This window comes from Vipera ursinii (assembly GCF_947247035.1).
Source record: "Vipera ursinii genome assembly, chromosome: 3".
NCBI lineage: Eukaryota > Metazoa > Chordata > Lepidosauria > Squamata > Viperidae > Vipera > Vipera ursinii.
The window spans coordinates 71,338,874-71,360,688 of record NC_139516.1 but is presented as its reverse complement, the minus strand read 5'-3'; the positions used below and the strand labels follow the sequence as shown (position 1 = coordinate 71,360,688).

General features: G+C 37.8%; 1 protein-coding gene across 1 annotated transcript in view; it reads left to right on the top strand.

The window, feature by feature from the left end:
- NEGR1 (neuronal growth regulator 1) overlaps positions 1–21,815 on the top strand; it is a gene marked incomplete at its 3' end in the record, with an annotated part of 549,603 nt that overhangs the window by 348,355 nt on the left and 179,433 nt on the right. Inside the window, exon 3 of the mRNA XM_083360472.1 lies at positions 8,491–8,616. Coding sequence (XP_083216598.1) covers positions 8,491–8,616 — 126 coding nt within the window. The remainder of the gene's footprint in view (positions 1–8,490; positions 8,617–21,815) is intronic.

Sequence of the window (21,815 nt, the reverse complement as noted above, 5' to 3'; positions counted from 1 at the left end):
CTAGGTGCCTGGCCCATTTCCATTTTGATTCTTTTACTGTCTTGACGATATTGTATACTTTCATTTGTTCTCTAATCCATGTACAGGTCTTTTTATCTTGTCTTGTAATTTATTTATTTATTTATTTATTTAAATTTTTATACCGCCCTATTCCCAAAGGAATCAAGGCGGTTTACAGGGCAACATAAAATATGATATAAAAATAGTATAAATTAAAATAGATTAAATTACATAAGCCCAACAATTAAAACAGTATTAAAAGCTAAAACCCCTTCAGTCCAGGCCTGATAGATCAAAAAACCAAGTTTTCAGATCCCGGCGAAATGTACGCAGATCGGGGGCGGTCCGAAGTTCCACCGGTAAATCATTCCAAAGGGCAGGCGCACCCACAGAGAATGCCCTCCCCCTGGGGATCACCCGCCGGCACTCCTTAACCGTCGGCACCCTGAGAAGGCCCTCCCTGTGGGAGCGCACAGGACGAACATGTATCTTTCCATGGCTCTTTGTGCCACTATTAGCTTTTGTATTGATTGGATCATGTAAGACTGTAAACTGGATAATCACATGACTAAAAACTCCTAGTTTTATTTTTTTAAAAAAAATTATTTGTGAATACAGTTTCGTGGAACTCTTTTTTAAATCCTTTGGAGTATTAGTGGTTCCATTCACAGGTATATTGTTAACATTGCCTTATGACCACGTTGGTCAGATTTGGCTGCTGTTCTGGATATTTAATTCTGTACCTATAGTATTTTGTCCTATCAGATGACCCAAATTTGTAATCCCTTTTTTTAAAAAAAATAATCTAAATCTCTAGCCTTTGTGCATTCAGAGTATGAATTATGATGTGCAGGTATTATTCTATCCAGTAGATTTATGAGAAATGAATTTCCTTCCATCTTACATTCTAACCACAGAGAAAAGATACAGCTATGAATGATATGTAAAGGAGTATTAGTTAGTTTTTTAATCAGCTGAAGACTCCTTACAGATTTTTTTTAAAGTCAGCCCCACATAATATATTAATATCTAAAGAGGCAAGGATTTCTCTTTACATATATACATTTCCCATATTTCTCAGAATTTCAAGAATTTCACAGTTGCTTATAATCGTATTTCTGGTTCACTTAATGTTGTACACTGTTTTATTTATTTCAGATAGAAAAGTTTAAACTGTTTTTGCATTTTATCAGCAATGTTTAGGTAGTGATTTTGTACTTGAAAGAGATGAGTATTTGGAAGATTCTAATTCTGTAAATTCTATAAATCTAAAAGTCACCTGACATGCATTCATTATGAAGATGAATCAGATCCTGGCACAAGGACTGCTATACACAGGTAGCTTTCATGTTATTTTCTTTCCGTCTCTTCAGGCACAGTTTTCAGCAAATAGAGTAGTTATCGCTTCACCTAGAAGGCAAGGAAATCATGAGTGAAAACATGTAAAGTCCTGCCTTATCTAGCAAATAGCACCCCAATGTAAGCTGCCAGACATTTAGTAAATGAATGCTTTAAAAAAAAGAGTTAGTAATTTTTGTAAGTTTATGAGGTGAACATAATAAAAATGAAACAACAAATGCAGCGGTTTTACCCCATTTTGTTGATCCCTGTAGTATTTTAAGGAATTAATAACTAGAAGAATGACAATTTGAAAATTACACTTATAAATATGTTTAAATTATTTAACTTTCTCTTTTAATCAGAAGCTTTTTGTTTTTGAAATACAATTATTATATTTTGTGTTTTGTTATAATTTCCTTAAAATTGCCTTATAAGAAATTGATTTGGCAATGAGAAATTACTATTTTTTATTTACATATGAAACATGTATGGGAGTCAATGTTTCCTCTGTCATAGCATTTTAACGTAGCACTGCCATACTTTGTGCTACTACATTGCATTTCACACTAAATTTTAAAAATATTGAACACATAATTAAAGTCAAGTCATATCAGTGATCTTTTAAGGCTTTCCTGTAATATTATTCAATCATTCCTTGCTATATTAAACCTTTTTTTAAAAAGAAGACTTTTTTGCAAATCCTTCTAATTAAACCATATTCTACCCCTGAAGTATCGCTGAATTTTTCAACCTGCTATCCATTCATTCTGTATTCTTTTTTTTTTCTAATTTAGATTTCATGTACAGGATTCGTATCCTCTTTTTTACACTGAATATCCTCCAGCATATTGATGGTATTCATTAAAGAAGCTATGATGTTACTCAGTTTTAGTCATAGGAGGGTGCTTGATGGAAGACCAGTATTTCATCAAAGTGCTCCAACTATTTAAATAAAGTATCATAGAATAATTATATTGATTCCATTTTGAAAGAAATAATTAAAGTAGGAAGAATTATATTATAGATATGGAAGTAAGGTTGGGCACACTCCAGAAATATTTGCAAGAACTGTTTCAGAGTTGATTCAAGAAAGAATCCATTCCCAGGAAATGGTCTGCAACAATCAGTTTATTTGTCACTATGCACTGTAAATCCATGAGTAATAGGGAAATTCATAGATAAATTCACAAGACCCTAAGGAGTCTTTGCTAAGGCAGGACACAGATTCTGCTTGTGTCTGTGTTGTTTTAAACAACACAGAAGGAAGGAAGGTAGGAGGAAGGAAGGAAGGAAGGAAGGAAGGAAGGAAGGAAGGAAGGAAGGAAGGAAGGAAGGAAGGATTGTATTAAAATTAGTTGCATCTAAATATGGTATATAGTTTGAAAAGTACATAAAATGTATATGTTAAGAATAATTTATTACAAAGATGTAAATTGTGTATCATTATTAAAAGCAGGGCTTTTTTTGTCATAGAACGCTCAGAACAAAGTTCCGGCACCTTTTCTGGATGGAACCTTGTATGGTAGGCAAGGCGGGTTGTATGACATGTGTGACTTCCGGCACCTTTTTCTTTTACAAAAAAAGCACTGGTTAAAAGTCTACATCACGGATGTCAAACCTGATCATGTCACATGACATATCATGATGTATCACAATGTTTTTTGCCTTTGCATAAAGCTGGGGTGGGTGTGGCCTGCATGTGACGCATCCAGCCCACTGGCTGACAGTTTGACATGAAACTATGCATGAAACGGCATGTGTTGAAGAACATACTTCAAAAACTGTACCCTAGGTGTATCCTAGCTACTGCTGATTATTTTACTTTTTACCCATAGTCAGACTCTGATCTTATATTAGTAAATGGAAAAGTAAGCCTTTAAGTATTACCCATTCTGGTCTCTAAGGTATATATTAAGCACCTTCCTTCCTAGTTGAAATAATTGAACTGATGAGTTCTGAAACTGAACTGAGAGCCATAGTTTTTGCCACAAAAAAAATACCTGCACTTTTAGCCTGTGTTTGGTCATATTTAGTACAATAGAGTCCCTCTATTTAGACTCTAATCCTCCATCCTAACCTCCTAATTGCTTCATAGCCTTCAGCTCTCAAAATGCCACCTTGGCTGTGGGGCTACATTAAAGATATGTGGAAGCAATCCCATTGATATCTCAGCTCATCCACGCCTTCCAGAAAGTAAACAGAACATTAATAAGACATCAGCTAAAAATTGAAGAAATTCCACAGAGATGTCAGAGAATTGTAGCTTATTATCTAATTTAACACATGTACTATGAATCCATTTCCAATGTTTTGGATTCAAAATGTCCTCTACCATTTATGTGGCCCCTGTGTAGCTTCAATTAAGGCAGTATTTCCCAAAGTAAAAAAAAAACACCCAAAACATTTTGCACTCCATATTATACCAATAGTCAATCATGAGATAAAAACCTGAGCTTTGTGGATTTAATAATTTAAGTATTTTTACCTTTAAATATAGTTACATTTAGTATTTAATAGTTTAACGATTATTAAATAAATATGTAATTATTTAAACTAGACTTCTTTCAAGCTTTTAACACAATGAAATTAGTTTCTTAATGTGGAGTGAGGATAAAGTCAGTGTATTGCTTATTTAAACTGATTTTTTTTAAAAAAAAAATTAATAGGATTGAAATTTTCCCATTTGCACCTGGTCCATATGATAAGTTTTGAAAAGTAGCACAACAAGGAATGAAACATTACATGAGGAAATCGAAAACTTTCTTCATGTCTCATTTGCACCTCTATAACTGTCTGGTTTGATATTGCGACCAAACAAGACAGACACAGACTACAATAGTTAGTTAGAACTGCAGAAAAACAATTGCTGCCAGCCTTCCTTCCATTGAGGACCTGTATACTGCATGAGCCATAAAGAGGGCTGTGAAAATATCTACAGATCCCTCACATCCTGGACATAAACTGTTTTAACTTCTACCCTTAAAACGACACTATAGGGCATTGCACACCAGAACAACTAGACACAAGAACAGTCCCCCCCCCCGCCATCACTCTGCTAAACAACTAATTCCCACAACACTGTCAAACTACCTAGTAAGGTTGTATTCTATTATCCTTCTCATCTTTCCTGTCTCCTTAACTTTTTATGACTATAACTTTGTTGCTTGTATCTTATGATTTATATTAATTGTTTTATTTAGTATCCTAATATGATTTATGTTGTTTGCTTATTTAGTATCCTATCACTGAGTGTTGTACAGTATTATAATTTATGATAAATGTACTTTTATGAAGATTGTGATTATGATTTTTCACTTGTTGCTTGTATGTACACTGAGAGCTTATGCACCGGAGACAAATTCCTTGTGTGTCCAATCACACTTGGCCAATATTCTGTTCTGTTCTGTTCTGTTCTGTTCTGTTCTATTCACTTGGCACTGCTGTCAGTGGGCATGTTCTGCAACTTACTAAGTAGCACTAAGAACTTTTCATTTTATGATCCTTGCTCTCCAAACTTGGTAAAAAAAATATGTATCAAAAGAATTGTTTTCTGTGCAGAGTATGATAAAGGCACTTTTAATTCTGTTCTTTTAAGACTACACAGTGCTCACGTATGTGAGCCTAGTGACTTGCTTTAGGGTTTTGTGAAATGTGCCTATTATGCACTTGTTGAAACTAGAGTGTTCACCAAGCATGGGCAAGAAAGTCAAGGATGTAATTGAAGCCTTGCTTATTATATTATGTATGTGGAGCTTCAGTGCAACATTGTGGCCTCTGTCTTAAGGATTTTCACCAAACCTGGTGGATACTGCTGGTTAAAATACACTCTGAAAGATACAGAAGTCTCAATCCTAAGGATGAGGTAGTTGCTATTTGTCAGCTGTCCTTTTTCTGTTACTGACACTTTGCTGTAGAATATGTTTCTGCTGCTGTTCTCACCTCAGATAGCACTGTTGAATATAACACTTGTTGAATATGTTGAATATAATGAAGTTGTGGCAAGCTGTGCAATCATATTTCAATTTCTGCATTTTTCTCTGGTTTTACCTTCATTTAAATTTAGCTAGTCAAAATGAAACCCACACGTCTCTGTTTACATATATAACAAGATGAAGGGAATTATACCAGAGAGTTATTCAAAAAAAGTTTATCTTCTGCTTTTTCTCCTGAATTATAAATAGTGTAACATTTGCACAATCTTCCCGGGGATTATGTATTAATATAACTCTCTACTGATGAAGCAGATAAATCTGAAAATTAAGGAAAAAGCACAAGCAGTGCATACAGTGGTTTGGCCAATCTACCACCTTTATCTCTTTTCTTTGTACATTTCTGAGACAGTGTTTAATAAACCCTCCCTTTTAATAAACTAATATAGGACAAATGTCAGTCTTGCTATTGATAACCTAGTACAGTGTCTGCAGCTTGTGGCACATAAATCTGTTTTGAGGGGCTAATAGACTCTGGATTAACAGAGAACAACAAATGTGCACATCATACTTACTTCATCATCAGGGCATTCCACACCTCTTTAAGAATAACTGCCTCTGCATTTAAACCAATTTAAACTGAGTCTTCTTTTTATTCGGTCTATTCAGCCAAGGCACCAAAATTGCTTTTATGCTTTTTTTTAAAAAATGTGGTTTCCCCTCTGCATTTAAATAAAATAAAGGGGGAAGGAGGAAAGGGAGGAGGAGAAAAAGAGGAAGAGAAAAAAGAGAGGAAGCAGAAGAAAGAGAAGAGGAAAAGAGGAAGAAGAAGGAAGATGTTAAGAAGAAGGAAGAAGAAGAAAGATGAAGAAGAAAGAACTTCTCCAGTATTCTGTTTCCTGCAGGGCAACATGTAGGGGCATGAATATTTTGTTTTCATCTCTTTCCAGGAACAGATATTAGAGAGATGTTCTCTCCACCTATTGAGGTTCCAGTGTGCACAGTGGGGAAAGAATGAGGGCTGCAAAGAAAATAAGGCATAGCCCATGTTCCTGCATGCAGAAATCCCTTCTTAGAGTGCTTGAATCTGGCAACAATCCACATTCTGCTTCTTTTAAAGACTCCCAGAGGATTAAAAGTGGCTTTGCACAGCCTGGTCTTTCCAAGTGTTTACCATGTCATTTGTTGTTACGCAGCACTTCAAATGTAAGTCTCCTCAGGGGGAAAAATCAATCACTGAAAACTGTGCCCACATGTAAACAAATTGTATTGTAGAAATAAACTGGAGATGTTGTCAAATTCTTTTCCCATCTCTGGGAAGCAAAATGGAGCAATTCCCCTCCTAGCTATTGAGAAATGGTACTTAGTAGAAATTAAAAGGCAAAAATGAAAAAAGGCATGAAAAATGCTGAACGGTTGCTTTCCAAGGAGGCAACGCAAAAAGGGGGATGTCACGAGGCTAGATTCAATAAACATTCCTTGCACTCCTTCTTTTCCTGGAAGACTGCCTGGAAATGATCGATGTGTGTTGATGTAGCCTTGCAACAACTCTTGTGAAAGAAAGCTGGTTAGAATTATTTTTATTGATTCTGCTGCTGTATAATTTTTATAGAGCTGTTTAACCAAGGCAACTTAATACTTATCATTAGAGCTGGGGGGGGTGTTTCCTCGATGTACTGATGATCATTAGAAGACCACACTGTATACTGACCATCTAAATATTGATTCCTCCTATCTTTGGAGGTGCTGTTGGCAAAAGGCAGAAAAGAACAGGTGGGGATATATTAACATCTGGAAAATATAATATGAGAGATAGAGAGAGTGGGGGGAGAGAGAGAGAGATGGCAGAAAGAAAACTAGAAAAAGGAGCATGAGATAGGGGCTGAGTCACTTCCACTCACTTTGGCTAAGGCCTGGCTACCACTTACTTCAGTGCTGGGTGAATGGTTTAGCACAGGGGTCTCAAACTCAGCCCTTTTATGACTCATGGACTTCAACTCCCAGAATTCCTCAGCCAGGCATGAGTCCATGAGTCATAAAAGGGCCGAGTCTGAAGACCCCTGGTTTAGCACATTACCGATAACAATCCCTCTGACAGGAAAAAAAAAAACACGACCTTATTTGAAAATGCTTATATGCTAGCTAGGACTGCATTGCTGGACCAGTTTCCAGGAAGAGGGAATGGGAAATCCTTGTTTAGTTTCCTCTACTTTCTTCTGCAGGAATAATATTTCAAGAAGGGGAAAGTGACTTTTTGTAGGGGGCTATTGTAAGGTAAATAAATACTGGCTGAAATCAAGCGTTCCTGGTTCTAATCAAGTCACCCAAAGTAGCCCCACAATGAGATGAGCAGCAAATAAACTTATGAAATAAATAATCAATCAATAATCAATCAATAATCCAATGAAAAACTGAATGATAAGAACTCACATCTTTATCCATCTATAAGATGGAAAGCAATACCTGTTTGTGGGGATGTTTGTGTGCCCATATCCTTCCTGGCTGTATGCAACCCCTGAAAGTTGATGAATAAAACTACAGTATATCCATTAGTCTACAGCTCAAGTCTAGGAAAGCCCAGGTTTCAACCTATGTTGGTCTAAAAAAATCCATTCTGTGATCTTGAACCAGTCACTATTTTTCAGCTTAAACTAACTCATTAGACTTTTATGAAGATAAGATGAGTTGGGTAAAATTCATGAACATTTATTACAGGGACACTACAATAGTCAGTTTATTAGGACAGATTCAGTAAAAAAAATGTTTCCTCCAATTCAGAACTGTATAAAATTATACATGAAGTCTCCAAAGATAGAAACATTCTTCACTGAAATCATTCCTTGATAGGTGGTGAAAAAAAAATCAGAATTCCTGAAATACACGTAGCTCTGTAAGACTAAATATTGTATCGGCCAAAACACAAATGTAAGGCACATTAGAGTGCTACTACATTGCCTCAAAAATAGTGCTTCATGTTGAAGTTCACAGTTTCAGTGGCTCATACAATTTATTTTCCTGGAGATTACAATTTTGGAACAAAGATAGTTGTTGTTTGAGAGTATGTGATATAAAATCCATTTCATCTGAAGGGTACTGGATCATTAAAGGTGCCTTAAAGAAATATCCTATTGTTAACTATGATGACTTCACTAAAGTAATTAGCTTAAAGGAATGTCATGAATAAGGAAATATTTAATTGCTTTGTGTTCTTTCCTTTCAGTTTCTCCAAAGATAAGTCATATTTCAAATGATATTGTGGCGAATGAAGGAAGCAACATCACACTGGCCTGCTTAGCTACAGGGAAACCTGATCCTTCCATCTCTTGGAGACATATTTCTCCATCAGGTACACTTTAACAATTATTCTGATTCTAACCACTTCTCTCTCCTTGTTCTCACTCTGTTGCATACAAGGCAGGAAAAAGTCTTAGAATTCATTTGCTCAGGAACCCGGAATGGTGTTTCTCTGAGAAATTTGGAAGGGAAAAAAAAATCTCAAAACCTGTTTGAAAATAGGTAAATAAATCCCAGTGAATGGGACACAGTGGTAAATCTTTGTGATGCAAGTGTTAGCAATTTCTAGAAAAAATAGTCATTGATTTGACACTATTTTTTTACTTTGAGGTATTTGTTTATTCTTCACTTGATTTTATGTGTAAGTTAAACAATTTTCTGGCCAAAGTATATGTATTATGTATAGAACAATGAAAAAGGCTGAGAAAAAATTGCATTGGCTTTCAAATACAGTCATTTTGTGGGCAACATCTCTTGTACCAATATCCAGGAATACAAAAAGGGAGGTGACAGACGAGTAGCATAGCACAAGACAGGCCACCTTTAGAAGTAGGCTGGGTAAGTACTTGTCCTGGGTATCTGTATTGTATGCTCTTAAAGCATACACAGAATGTCAGCACAGCAGGGGCTGGACAGCTCCAGGCTATAACCGCTTTTGGCGGGAAAGCCTGAATAGAGCTAGTCGTTGACAGCCCCAGGGCATGGTCAGCTCTGGCGGGAAGCCAGGGTTTAAATCCATTGGCCACCTGCACTGGCGGGAAGCCCAGGTTTGAATCTATTGGCTGCGATTCACCTGGGCAGGTATAAAGAGACGCCAGGTAACCCCTTTGGCTCAGCTTCATTCCTGATCAAATAAAGAAGTACTACCCAGCTCAAGTGTCCGTCTCTCTGTGCGACCACGCGACATTGCAGTATCAAAGTTTACAGGGCACTAAATACTGCCCCTACATCTGAATCATTCTAAAAAATGATTCTAAAATATTTTCAGTGGCCAGAAGTGGCACTATCAGTCAGTGCAGTTTAGGGGCCTCCTATACCCTTGAACCAGCACTGAGACAAAATCTTTGGCCAGTTATCCAGATGAGAACCAAAGTTTGGCCTTCCCTTGCAGCATGGCAAGAAACTGTAGTCCTGTTGCCTGATTTATAAAAAAAAATGATCTTTTTTTGTCTGATAGGATATGAAAATTATACATTGCATGGAAAAATGAATAGTGATTTTGCATTTGCCTATTAACAACAAGAATAAAGTTAAGGAGATTCAATTAAGCAACCTTGGAAAGGGCTAGAAAGTGCCCATTATTATCATTACCTCTTTGCTTTGTACTATATACCCTCCCCAACCCACTTGGATGCTGAGGTTCTTTTGTTTAAATATACAGATTTGTTAAATATATATGAATATGAGGAAATTGTCATTATAGTCATAAGCTCTGCTTTTCTCCACCCTTGAGTAAAAGAGAACTGTAAAATCTGGGCAACTAGTACATAGAATCAAATAATGTCTTTGGCACTGTTTACTGTAATGATTGTCTGGAGTTTTGCACTCCAGGTATGGTGGCCTAACTTTCCGTGATGCTTATTCAGCAAATGCATATGCACACACATACCGATACACATACCGATACAGTATAGATACACACACACACACACACACACACACACACACACACACAGACACACATATTTATGACAATTTGCCGTGAGCAACTCGCCATGACCAACTCACCATGGCCAACTTGCCGCAGCCAACTTTCTATGGCCAACTCGTTGCAGGACAACTCACTGTGGGACAAGAGTTACACTAATATCAAAGAAAGGGTAGAATAGAATCATTAAAGAAGGGATGAAAAAGGAGGGACAGAATGAAATGTGAATGACAAAAATTAAATATTTTTTTTTAATTTTAAACAATTGAATTGTTAAATTGCCCCACAGTGTGTTATCCCATGGTGAATTGGCCCACGGTAAGTTAGACATGCCAAGTTGGCAGTGGTGAGTTGTCCCATTCCATATGCATATACATATACATATATGCATGCACATGCACATGCAGAAAAAAATATATACAGAGATACAGAGAGAAAGAGAAAACCACATATTACAGATCTGTGGCAGAGCCTGCAGTTGCCCTGTGTTCAGTAAACATACAAAGATGATGATACTGGAAAATGAGTGCTATTTTTAATTTCATCTCATACTGGGAGTTAATCAGGCTTTGGAAAATGTGACAACAGCAGTTGTCCTTTACTTCACTGTTTCACAGGTTCTGACATAAAAATGGTTGGCCTAAAGGGACGAAGAAAATAAAAGAATATTCCCCATTTCAGTATAGCTGGCTTCTGAACAGTGATGGTCTTTCAGAAAATAATCCTGTGATTGCCCACTTTTGCTTACAACAGAAATACCAATTTACGACCATTCATTTAGTGATCATTCGACGTTACAGCAGAACTAAAAAAATGTGACTTACGGTTTTCACACATGTAACTGTTGTAGCATCCCCACTGTCATCTGATCAAAATTCAGGCTCTTGAGAACTGGCATACATTTATGACAGTTGCACTATCCTGGGGTCATGTGATCACCATTTGTAACCTTCTCAGCTGACATCCGACAAGCAAAGACTATGAAGGAAGCTATAATCGCCTAATGACTGCATGGTTCACTTAATAACTGCAGTGATTTGCTTAATAACTGTGGCAATAAGGTCATAAGATGGGGAAAATTCTCTTAACATCTGCCTTGCTTAGCAACAGAAATGTTGGGCTCAGTTGGGATCATAAGTCGAGGATTACGTTTATCTTAAATGGTTTATAATAATTCATCTCCAATTGCCATGAAATATAAATCCTTGCCTCTCTATTTCAGTCCTCTAAGACTCTGCCTCTCTATTGGAATTAGACCTAGATGTAGTCATCCTGGAAAGTGTCTCGTGGGATTTAAGAACATAAGGCAACATCTGTTGGGTCAGGATAAAGGTCTGCAAAATCCAGGTTTCTGTGCAACTCTGCAGAAAATGGGATAACATCCCCTTTCCATTTTTAATTTCAACAGCTGGATGATAAGATTCTAGAGATAATAGACATCCATCAAGACCAAAAGCTATTGGAAGCCTAACATTTATTTTTTAATCATCTCAACATAACAGGTCTTTCAAAATGATTCAAAATACATATTTTAGCCCTTGCTTGAATATATTTTTTGACTGTTCACGGAATCCAGTTTTTTCAAGTTACAATAGGAGCCAGAAAAAAAAAGTGCTAGAAAGATTCCAATGCTTTAAAGCAGAGATGGGGAACTATGGCCTCTTGATGACTATGGACTTAAACTCCCAGAATGCATGCGAAAAATCCACACTTTATAGTTAAACCAATTTTTAAAATAGCATCACCTCTTTTTTCAGGTCTATGCACAAAGCTTAAAAAAAAGCAGTATCCTTCAATAAATAGCAGATGATTTCAGTGAATAGCAGATGTAATTTTCAATGTTTCTTCCCAAACATTGTTTTTGAAACATGCATCATTACTGAATAAAACTAAATCTGATTCCAACCCTCTGGCTCTTCCTCAAAATATTCCACCAACTGAAACAGTGTGGAGGATATTGGAAAAAAATATAACCCAATCAAGATGAGCAGGTGAAAAATACTGGTTTTCCCTAGGATTTTATCTCTTTTTTTCTGTTTTGCCCTTGTTAGAGTTATTTCCCCATTTTATTTTGGGATGAATTAATAACAAAGAGCAACAAATTATTGTTGTACAGCAATAAAATAAAATAACTCAGTATAATTTACCCAGTTCATTTGGATCTTATTTAGTTAGGCAATATTTTGATATATTCTATGAATGTCATGTGGATAATAGTGGTGGAGTCACATCCTGATAGGATTGAAAGTAATGCTAATCACCATTTTACTTTGCAGAAAGGGGCTTGAAAGAATTACTAATAGTGACCTTTCAAAGAGCAACAATTAAACCTTTTTAAGTGACCTCCAACAGAGTAGAAAAATCAGTTACATCATAAAGGTAGTCTTTAGCTAAATGTCAAACAAAATTGTGTTGGGAACCTTGGGCAGTCTTCAAAGTGGGAGCTTAGGACATGAGTTCACTAATGGTGTTTTCTGTTAAAATGACATTAATGGAACCCTACTGCCATCTTGCAAATCCAGCAGAAAAGCAGGGATTTCCCCAGCAACTGAATCTTTTGATAAGATCAGTACAGTCTTCAAAATTTCTTCAAGGTATAAGTCAATTAAACTCCAATCAAATTGTTAACATATTTATGTTTTTGGAATGAGTCAATGGATAAAATGAGGAGAAAATGAATGCAGGTTAAAAACTTGTAAATGCAAGGAATGCAGAACCAATAAAACTTAAAAGTGCTTGTTCAAATATTACAGAAAAACAAGTGATTTCCTTCAGCTTTGAAATGGTAACTCCAGGCACAGAATTCAAGGCTTAAAAGGAATGGGAAAGTTATTCCATAGCGTAATTTATAGAAATGCAAAGAAAGAAAACATATTAGGGGTCTAAATGTGGGCCTGGCCATCCATAAAATGTAATGCTGGTCACCAAGTGGAGGTGTCAGTTACCACAAGCCTCTTTTATCTATTGTGTGCCATCAATAGCAAATGGACTGACACATAAAGCACCTCTTGCTCACTGGGCCCAAAATAAGCAGGATGAACAACAACCTCCTGCTGGTAATCCAAAGTAGGCCTTCAGATCAAGGTTAGCTGATTAACAGGTTTACATAATGAGTTTTGTGGTTGTTATCATCCTCATTTTTGCAGATGGACAACTGTCCAATCTTAATGGAGACTGCAGTCAATTGGAATTGACACAAACAATTCTCTTTTTTTTCCTGAAACAAGGCTTTCATGGAATTCATTATTGCAAGGTGTACCTTTGGAAGCTTCTCCAGGTAAAAAAATTCTGCAGGTTAAAACTCAATCAACAATAAGGTTCTTATTCTATTTATTTTTGTTATTATTAGATTTCATGCAGGAACTCAAGATGGCATTCAGACCAGTTTTTCCTTCAATTTTTCCCCACAACAAGAGCCCTGTGAAGTTGGTTGAGAGAGAATGATGAACTAGTCCATCATGGCAGATGTACTAGTAGGTGGCATGTGTTTTAGGACTGAAACACACACACACACAAGTATCTACATTCATATGAGCATTGGAACAATATCAGTACAAACCCATACATAAAATGAAGTAAGAATATTACAATCACATGGATTAAGCATCATTTCCATAGGTAAATGCCAAGATAACCAAATCCTTCAAACTAGGACATATCTTCTGTATTTTTAGTACCAGTAGTATAGTATTAGCAGACACTCTGACAGAAACTGTTCCAATACTCAGCCTTACTTTCCATTTTTTCAGATTTGAGGCTGAGTGGTGCTTAATTGTTGACTTTTCTCCAGTGGAAAAACTATAGCTCTTAAGTAATCCTCAACTTACAACATTTAGTGACCATTCAAAGTTACAGCAGCACTGAAAAAAGTGTTTATGACTGTTTTTCACAGTTAAAAACTTTGCAGCATCCCCTTAATCATGTGATCTAAATTTAGATGCAACTGGTACATATTTATGACCGTTACTGTGTCCCACGGTCATGTGGTCACCTTTTGTCGCCTTCTGACAAGCAAAGTCAAGGGGGAAACCAGATCCACTTATCAGCCAGGTTACTAACTTATCAACTGTAGTGATTCACTTAACAACTGTGACAGGAAAGGTTGTAAAATAGGCAAAACTTACTTAACAACAGAAATGTTGGGCTCCACTATGGTTGTAAGTCAAGGACTACCTGTAACCCCATAGCTAAGTGGAAAATAAAGCATCTACAATTGTATTTACTTTTAATCAAAGGAAAAATAAAAAAATAAGTTTTTATGAGGAATTTTCTTGGATAGGATGCTGAGGTAAAGGCATCAGAATTTTTCAATGGAGTTTATTCTAAATGGCCAGTGAGACAACAAAGTAATGGAAATACATGTAAGCAGAAACAAATTTGCTAGCTTGAAAAAAAGTAATATAATCTTTAAGGTGCCTCAAAAAGAGATTCAAAAGCACTTTGAGAATAGTGTAGAAAATGAGAAGCCTTTTTAGAGCAGGTTGTACTTGCTGCCTTCTGCATGACTGAGGTAATATATAAAGGACACTTCTAGCTCACTCTCTATCTGACTGGCATTTCTCCAAAAATGTTCTTCCAGGTCAGATAGGTTGAATAAAATTAGGACAAGCAATTTTATGCTTCGGTCCTCCATATTTTAGATGTCAAGCTGTGAACCTTACTGCCTTTAGGACCACAGCAGGCTTCTAACTTGTCAACAGAGGGGGAGGAAGGGAAGAGACCTTTGAATCTACAGGTGTGGTATATCAGTTTGAGATCCAAAGCTGCTGAAGAATTATTTTGGTGAAAGTTGTTGTGTACTGGATTCTTTGCAAACAGGAGATGAGGCAAGAGAGTTCAGGCAGGAACATGCTTTATTGAATAACAGGAACTGAACTGGCAACCAAGGCTTCTACGCAGCTATTTATATAGCTGGCCACTAGGCAGCAGCCAATAGGTTTGAAAGAACCTATTCCCTCCCTAGAGCCAACCAATGGTCATCCTGGAGACTGCCTGTCTGAGGAGCCAGTGACCGTTACACAGACTCCCTGATTAAGCAGTCTCAAATAGCATTCAAAGACACATGGTACAGTTCAAGTAAAACAGGCCCAATACATTACAAAAGTAAAATCTGTTCTCATAATAATTACTAGAAGATGTGTTGGACAATGCAATCTGTGCTGTCAGGGAGGGGTGTGAAAAGTTTCATTCTTTTAATTCCCGCCATTTCCTTAGAGCTAGCTTCCCTTTGACCCTACTGGTTTGATTATGCTCAATAAAAGTAATCATTAGAAGTTTGCGATGGTTCTGATGTTTTGCTTAGTTGGGCTTTTCGGGGGGGGGGATTGACATCAAACTAATGATGTCCACAATAATGCAGTCTTGCTGGTAATTCAGGCAAATAGTTTAGATACAATGGTAAACTATATTCTGTCAGAAAGTTGAAGTCAGTGAAGAAATCTAGATGCTGGTATAAACCTCAGGGAATGTAATACCAAATCAAGATTTCATCTTGTGTGCATCAGTAGAGAATATAAATACTTCAGTGGCTTTGTGAAATAAGCAGAAAGTAGATTGATCATCTCGCTCTCCCCAGATCTGAAGGGGTGGCTATAAGAAAGAAGGTGATATATATTCCTTCTGCTAAGCAAGATGTTGGCTAGCTACCAACAGTTTCTTGAGCAGTTTGTGGAAGTTTCTTTCTATGAAAAATGCCTCAGATGTTCTACAACTATTGAAGAGGTGTATTAACAAATGGCAACACTGTTGCCTTAGCACACAGAGAAAAATTTGCAATATCAAGGATATAAGTTATTTCACCAATATGTCAGATGGTTAGATAGAGAAAGCAAATTTTCCTGCCTGATGGAAAGACTCATGGATACCACAAATAAAGGACATGGAAAAGAATGGCTAGGTATATTTGGTGAATCCAGTAATCAACAGCCAGCACAGCTGGAAATGCAAATGGATGACAATATAGAACTTAGTCACATTTGTCAAGCTAAACATTTAAACAAACATCAACACTGCAGTAAGACTTATCTTCTACTCTGTCATTCTTAGTGATGAAAACAGAGGATTTGTTTTTCCCCCTACTATTTGTTTTGTTGAAACCATTAAAACTATTTTCTGCATATTACAGTATATACAGGCAGAGTATAGAGGCCTGTAAGCAGACCATATTATATTCACAAATGTATATTCAAGTAGGATAATCAATATTTAGTGTATCTGATGGTACTGATGATCACAAGCAACCATGTTTTGTCTGCTTTAGGAACAAGTGCTATTGGTAATCTCCAAGAATATCAGGCATAACCTTTTTTTATACTGTCCTCATCCGTTGGATCAGTGGGTTATACATCAATGTGAGAAAACTGCTCAGTTTGTTTCAGCTGCTCATCATGAACACATTTTAAGTTAAGCTTGAGAAAATCCATACAGCAACATAAGAACATAGCCTTGATTTGTTTTGTGCATTGTATTGTGTGCAAAAGAACATCTACAAGCTTCTGATTCAGTTTCTCCTTGCTTGCAAAGCATATTTGAAACTTTAAACAAACTTTTTCATCTAATTAACTGTTAAAAATGTGATCCATTTTTACTCCAGAATAGCTGTTCTCTTAATATGTCTTTGGTTTAGGTGACTATTGTGGAGTAATTGGAAGCAGAGGAGTTTCCAAAAATTCTGAATATGCATCCAGCACTTAAAAGATTGTTTCATAAATGGCCCTGCAAAATCTCTATGAATTTAGATGCCAAGACAGGCCATTCCCATGGATAATGAGATATTGTTTTGTCTTCTGAATATATTGGCAATACTCAGAGTAACTCATTGTAAACTAATTTGTTGGTCTATTTCCAGCCATTAAGCAAAACTATAAGCTAAATACCTTCAATTTTTATTACTCCCAGATAGCTATCATGTTCTAAGCTCTTCATATTTATTTTAACTAACCTACAACATTGGGCAGAATCATTCAACTTTAAATCTTGTAAATCTTGTAACCTGTATTCTTATTTTTATTGCCCTGTACACCGCCCTGAGTCCTTCAGGAGAAGGGCGGTATATAAATCAAATAAATAAATAAATAAATAAATAAATAAATAAATAAATAAATAAATAAATAAATAAATAAATATGAGCTTGCAGACAGTATGGTGGTTCTCACTCCCCACATAATACAATAACTATAAAATGCAAATGTAAATTTGAGTCCTGATTAAAATCCACAAACTGGAATTTTTTGTGTGTATTCCAACCATTCTAGTTTTCTGGGTCTTTTGTTTCTCATTTAACCTTATCATCTGTTATGGGAAGACTCAATCTCTGGGGGGAAAAAAGAATATCAAAGAAATATTTCAATGAAATTTCAGTCCAGCAGCAGCTACCACAGCTAACTCCAATTCTGAATTTGGTCCACCTGTTTTAACAATATATACAGTTAAGTCTAAGGGACGCGGTGGCTCAGTGGGTTAAGACACTGAGCTTGTCGATCAGAAGGTCGGCAGTTTGGCGGGTTGAATCCCGAGTGCCGCATAACAGAGTGAGCACCTGTTACTCGTCCCAGCTTCTGCCAACCTAGCAGTTTGAAAGCACGTAAAAATGCAAGTAGAAAAATGGGGACCACTACGGTGGGGTGGGAAGGTAACAGCGTTCCGTGCGCCTTTGGCATCTAGTCATGCCGGCTACATGACCACGGAGATGTCCTCGGACAAGCGCTGGCTCTTCGGCTTTGAAACGGAGATGAGCACTGGCCCCTAGAGTCGGAAATGACTAGCACGCACATGCGGGGGAACCTTTACCTTTACCTTACAGTTAAGTCTGACATACTTTATTAGTTATTGTATTTACAGTTCAGGGTTTATTCCAATTCAGATTATCTTTTCTCTACTGTAAATGTATTGTAGTTTGTGGCTTTAGTTTAGCACCTTTAAAATGCTGCTCATATTGATGTTTTGATGTGATTGATACGATAAAACCAGTGTGTAGTTGTATTGACATGGTTGTGCCATTTATTTCTAGTATGAGCCATACTGGTTTCCTTTCACATTTATGCTGTAGATTTCCAGGTGAAATTATCCTGGTTTCATTTCTTTCATCAATATCATATGCAGTATTGTTGTTTTTAGTTTAGTTTAGTTTAGTTTAGTTTAGTTTAGTTTAGTTTAGTTTAGTTTAGTTTAGTTTAGTTTAGGTTGCTTATCTTAAGCAAACAGGTTTTAGAGAAGCTCTCTGAATATAGTTTATAGTTTATTAAATTTTTATACCGCCCTTCTCCCGAAGGACTCAGGGCGGTGAACAGGGCATATAATAAAAATACAAAAATACAAAAGTTAAGAAAAAATTAAATTATTGCCCAAGTAAAACAGTAAAAATATACAAATATTAAAACCTTAAGTTAACTCCCCATCAGGCCAGGCCAGCTTGTTCAAATAAATGGGTCTTTAACCCGCGCCGGAAGGAGCGGAGATCCGGTGCCATCCGGAGCTCAACCAGCAGTTGATTCCACAGAGCCGGGGCGCCCACAGAGAAGGCCCTCCCCCTGGGGGCCACCAGCCGGCATTCTCTGACCGGAGGCACCCTGAGGAGGCCCTCTCTGTGGGAACGCACAGGGCGGAGGGGAGTCGACGCCGGCAGCAGGTTCCATAAAGTGTATTTTCTGCAGGCATCTTCTTTAAATCTACATTAAATTTACAAAATCATACAATTCTGGTTGTGCACGAAGAGGCATAACACTGTTCATTTTGACTTGTAACTTTTTATGCTATTGCAAGCTTATTCACCTTTGCTTCCACTCCAGATTACAGCTGTATGCTACCTTTAGCAACAGGCTTTTCAGATTCTCTTTTGGCTGCCCTTAAAAGACTTCGTTGATGTTGTTTTCATTTCACAAAATAGCTGCTCCCTCAGTGCATTATTTAATGCTTTATCAGATTTGTGATCCTTTGTTATATTTCCACTGTTCAGATTTATACAGTATGTAATCTTCTCTTTACAATTTCATTATTGGAAACTTAAATTTTCTGCAATCAGTAGTGATTTTAGCACCACTATGGAAGTTTTTTTGGGGTCACAAACTTCTTAATACTGTGTTGTATGTTTTGCCTTCTGTAAAACTCAGTAAAACAGGCATCTTTTTTCAACTCTCATTTATCTCAGTTGTTCATGCTTCTCGGTATATAATGTCCAACTCTCTGACAGATCAAACAGATTTTCAGCTGCTTGCTGAAACTTCTTGAACTAACCACAATAGGCTGCAAGAAAGACAACATTTACAAGCAGTCACTGTAGTAGATCAATGTATGAACAATTAATTCATGATAAAAATAACGCAGTAGACTGCAATTTCTGCAGATCCCATTTCTTTATAGAGTTCTCGTGTGTTCCAGATATTCATTGGACATTTACTGATCAAATTATACTAAGGCAATATATATAACAGGATTAAGAACTATTTTCAGATTTATTACTGAGGGATGAAATAATTTTGAGTAGAAATTATGCACATAGCCTCAGTTTTTTTTTTAATCTTGTTGGCAGAGGTTGATAGCACTTTTTTAAAAAAAACTGATAGTCTAATATGAATGAAAATAAACTATAAAGTTATTTTAACTTAGTACATAAATTAGAGCATGTAGCTTTAATGATACTTGTTTAACTTGCAGTCATTATGTAAATTCTAAATTATAAATATTCATTATCCAAAGCTATTATGTAAATCCACCAAATCTACACATTTAGTGTAACACTAGAAGGAACATGGAGATGAAGCTTGTAATCTGGAAATCTTATATTCTTGAAATGTCATTTGAATAAATTGCAGGTATTAGTTATTTTGTTCTGACATTTAAGTACAAAGTGCAACATCAATAACTGAAAAATGAAACTGAAATCTTTAAAAAAAATGGGTTGTCTGAGGCATAATTATGATTCCTAATACTAGTACGAGCAATGTTTTTATTGTTTTAGATCTACATGTGAGCATGTAACTAGAAATTCAGATTGTGGCAAGTCAATCCAATCTTTTTGAAGTTTCCAAGAAGTATTATGATGTCATCTGGGAGGAGTTCGATCCTGTGACTCTGGAAGAGGTGGACAGGATTATGGGGAGGCTGAGCTCCACCACGTGTTTATTGGACCCGTGCCCCTCCTGGCTGGTTTATGCAGCTCGGGAGGGGACACGAGGTTGGCTTCAGGCAGTGATAACTGCTTCTTTGATTGAGGGCAGTTTTCCTGCTGCCTTGAAGGAGGCGGTGGTGAGACCCCTCCTCAAGAAGCCTGCCCTGGACCCAGCTGTTTTAAACAACTATCGTCCAGTCTCCAACCTTCACTTTCTTGCGAAGGTTGTTGAGAGCGTGGTGGCGCATCAGCTTCCTTTATTCCTGGATGAAGCTGATTATCTAGACCCGTACCAATCAGGCTTCAGGCCCGGGCACAGCACGGAGACGGCATTGGTCACACTGGTGAATGATATCTGGCGGGCTCGGGACAGGTGTTGTTCCTCTGTCCTAGTCCTATTAGACCTCTCAGCGGCTTTCGATATCATCGACCATGGTATCTTACTGCGGCGTCTAAGCGGGTTGGGAATGGGAGGCACCGTTTTATGATGGTTCTCCTCCGACCTCCTGGGATGTTCACAGTCGGTGTTGGCAGGAGGGCAGAGGTCGGCCTCGAGGCCTCACATTTGTGGAGTTCCTCAGGGGTCAGTCCTCTCGCCTCTCCTGTTCAACATCTATATGAAACCGCTGGGTGAGATCATTCGTGGTTTTGGGGTTGGGTATCATCAATATGCTGATGATACCCAGCTTTTCATCTCTACCCCAAACCACCCCAGTGATGCCCTCAAGGTGATGTACCGTTGCCTGGAGGTGGTTCAGGTCTGGATGGGGAGGAACAGGCTTCGGCTCAACCCCAACAAGACTGAGGGGCTGTACGTGCCGGCATCTCGGGAAATTCAGATTATTCCATCTCTAATCATGGGGGGTGAGATATTACCCCCTGTAGATAGGGCTCGCAACTTGGGTGTCCTCCTAGATTCACAGCTCTCCTTGGAAGATCATATAGGAGCTGTGACTAGGGGGGCCTTCACCCAGGTTCGCCTGGTGCGCCAGTTGCGGCCCTATCTGGACCAGGATGCCTTGCGTACAGTCAGTCATCGGATCGTGACCTCTTGTTTGGACTACTGCAATGCTCTCTACATGGGGCAGCCCTTGAGGACTACTCGGAGGCTTCAGCTGGTGCAGAATGCAGCCACGCGAGTGGTGGTGGGGGTTTCCCGATACTCCCATGTAACACCTCTACTCTGCGAGCTGCATTGGCTTCAAGGTGCTGGTAATGACCTATAAAGCCCTAAATGGCATGGGTCTGGATTACTTACGGGATACCTGCTGCCGGCATCAACTTCCCTTCGTCCAGTGCCCTCCCACAGAGAGGAGCTCCTTAGGGTGTCGTCGGTCAAAGAGTGTCGACTGGCGACCCCCAGGGGGAGGGCGTTCTGTGGGCGCGCCAGACCTTTGGAACCGTTTACCGGTTGAGCTCCGGATGGCTCCCGACCTTTGCTCCTTCCGCTGTGACCTAAAAACATACTTATTTGAACAAGCCAGCCTGGTCTGATGGG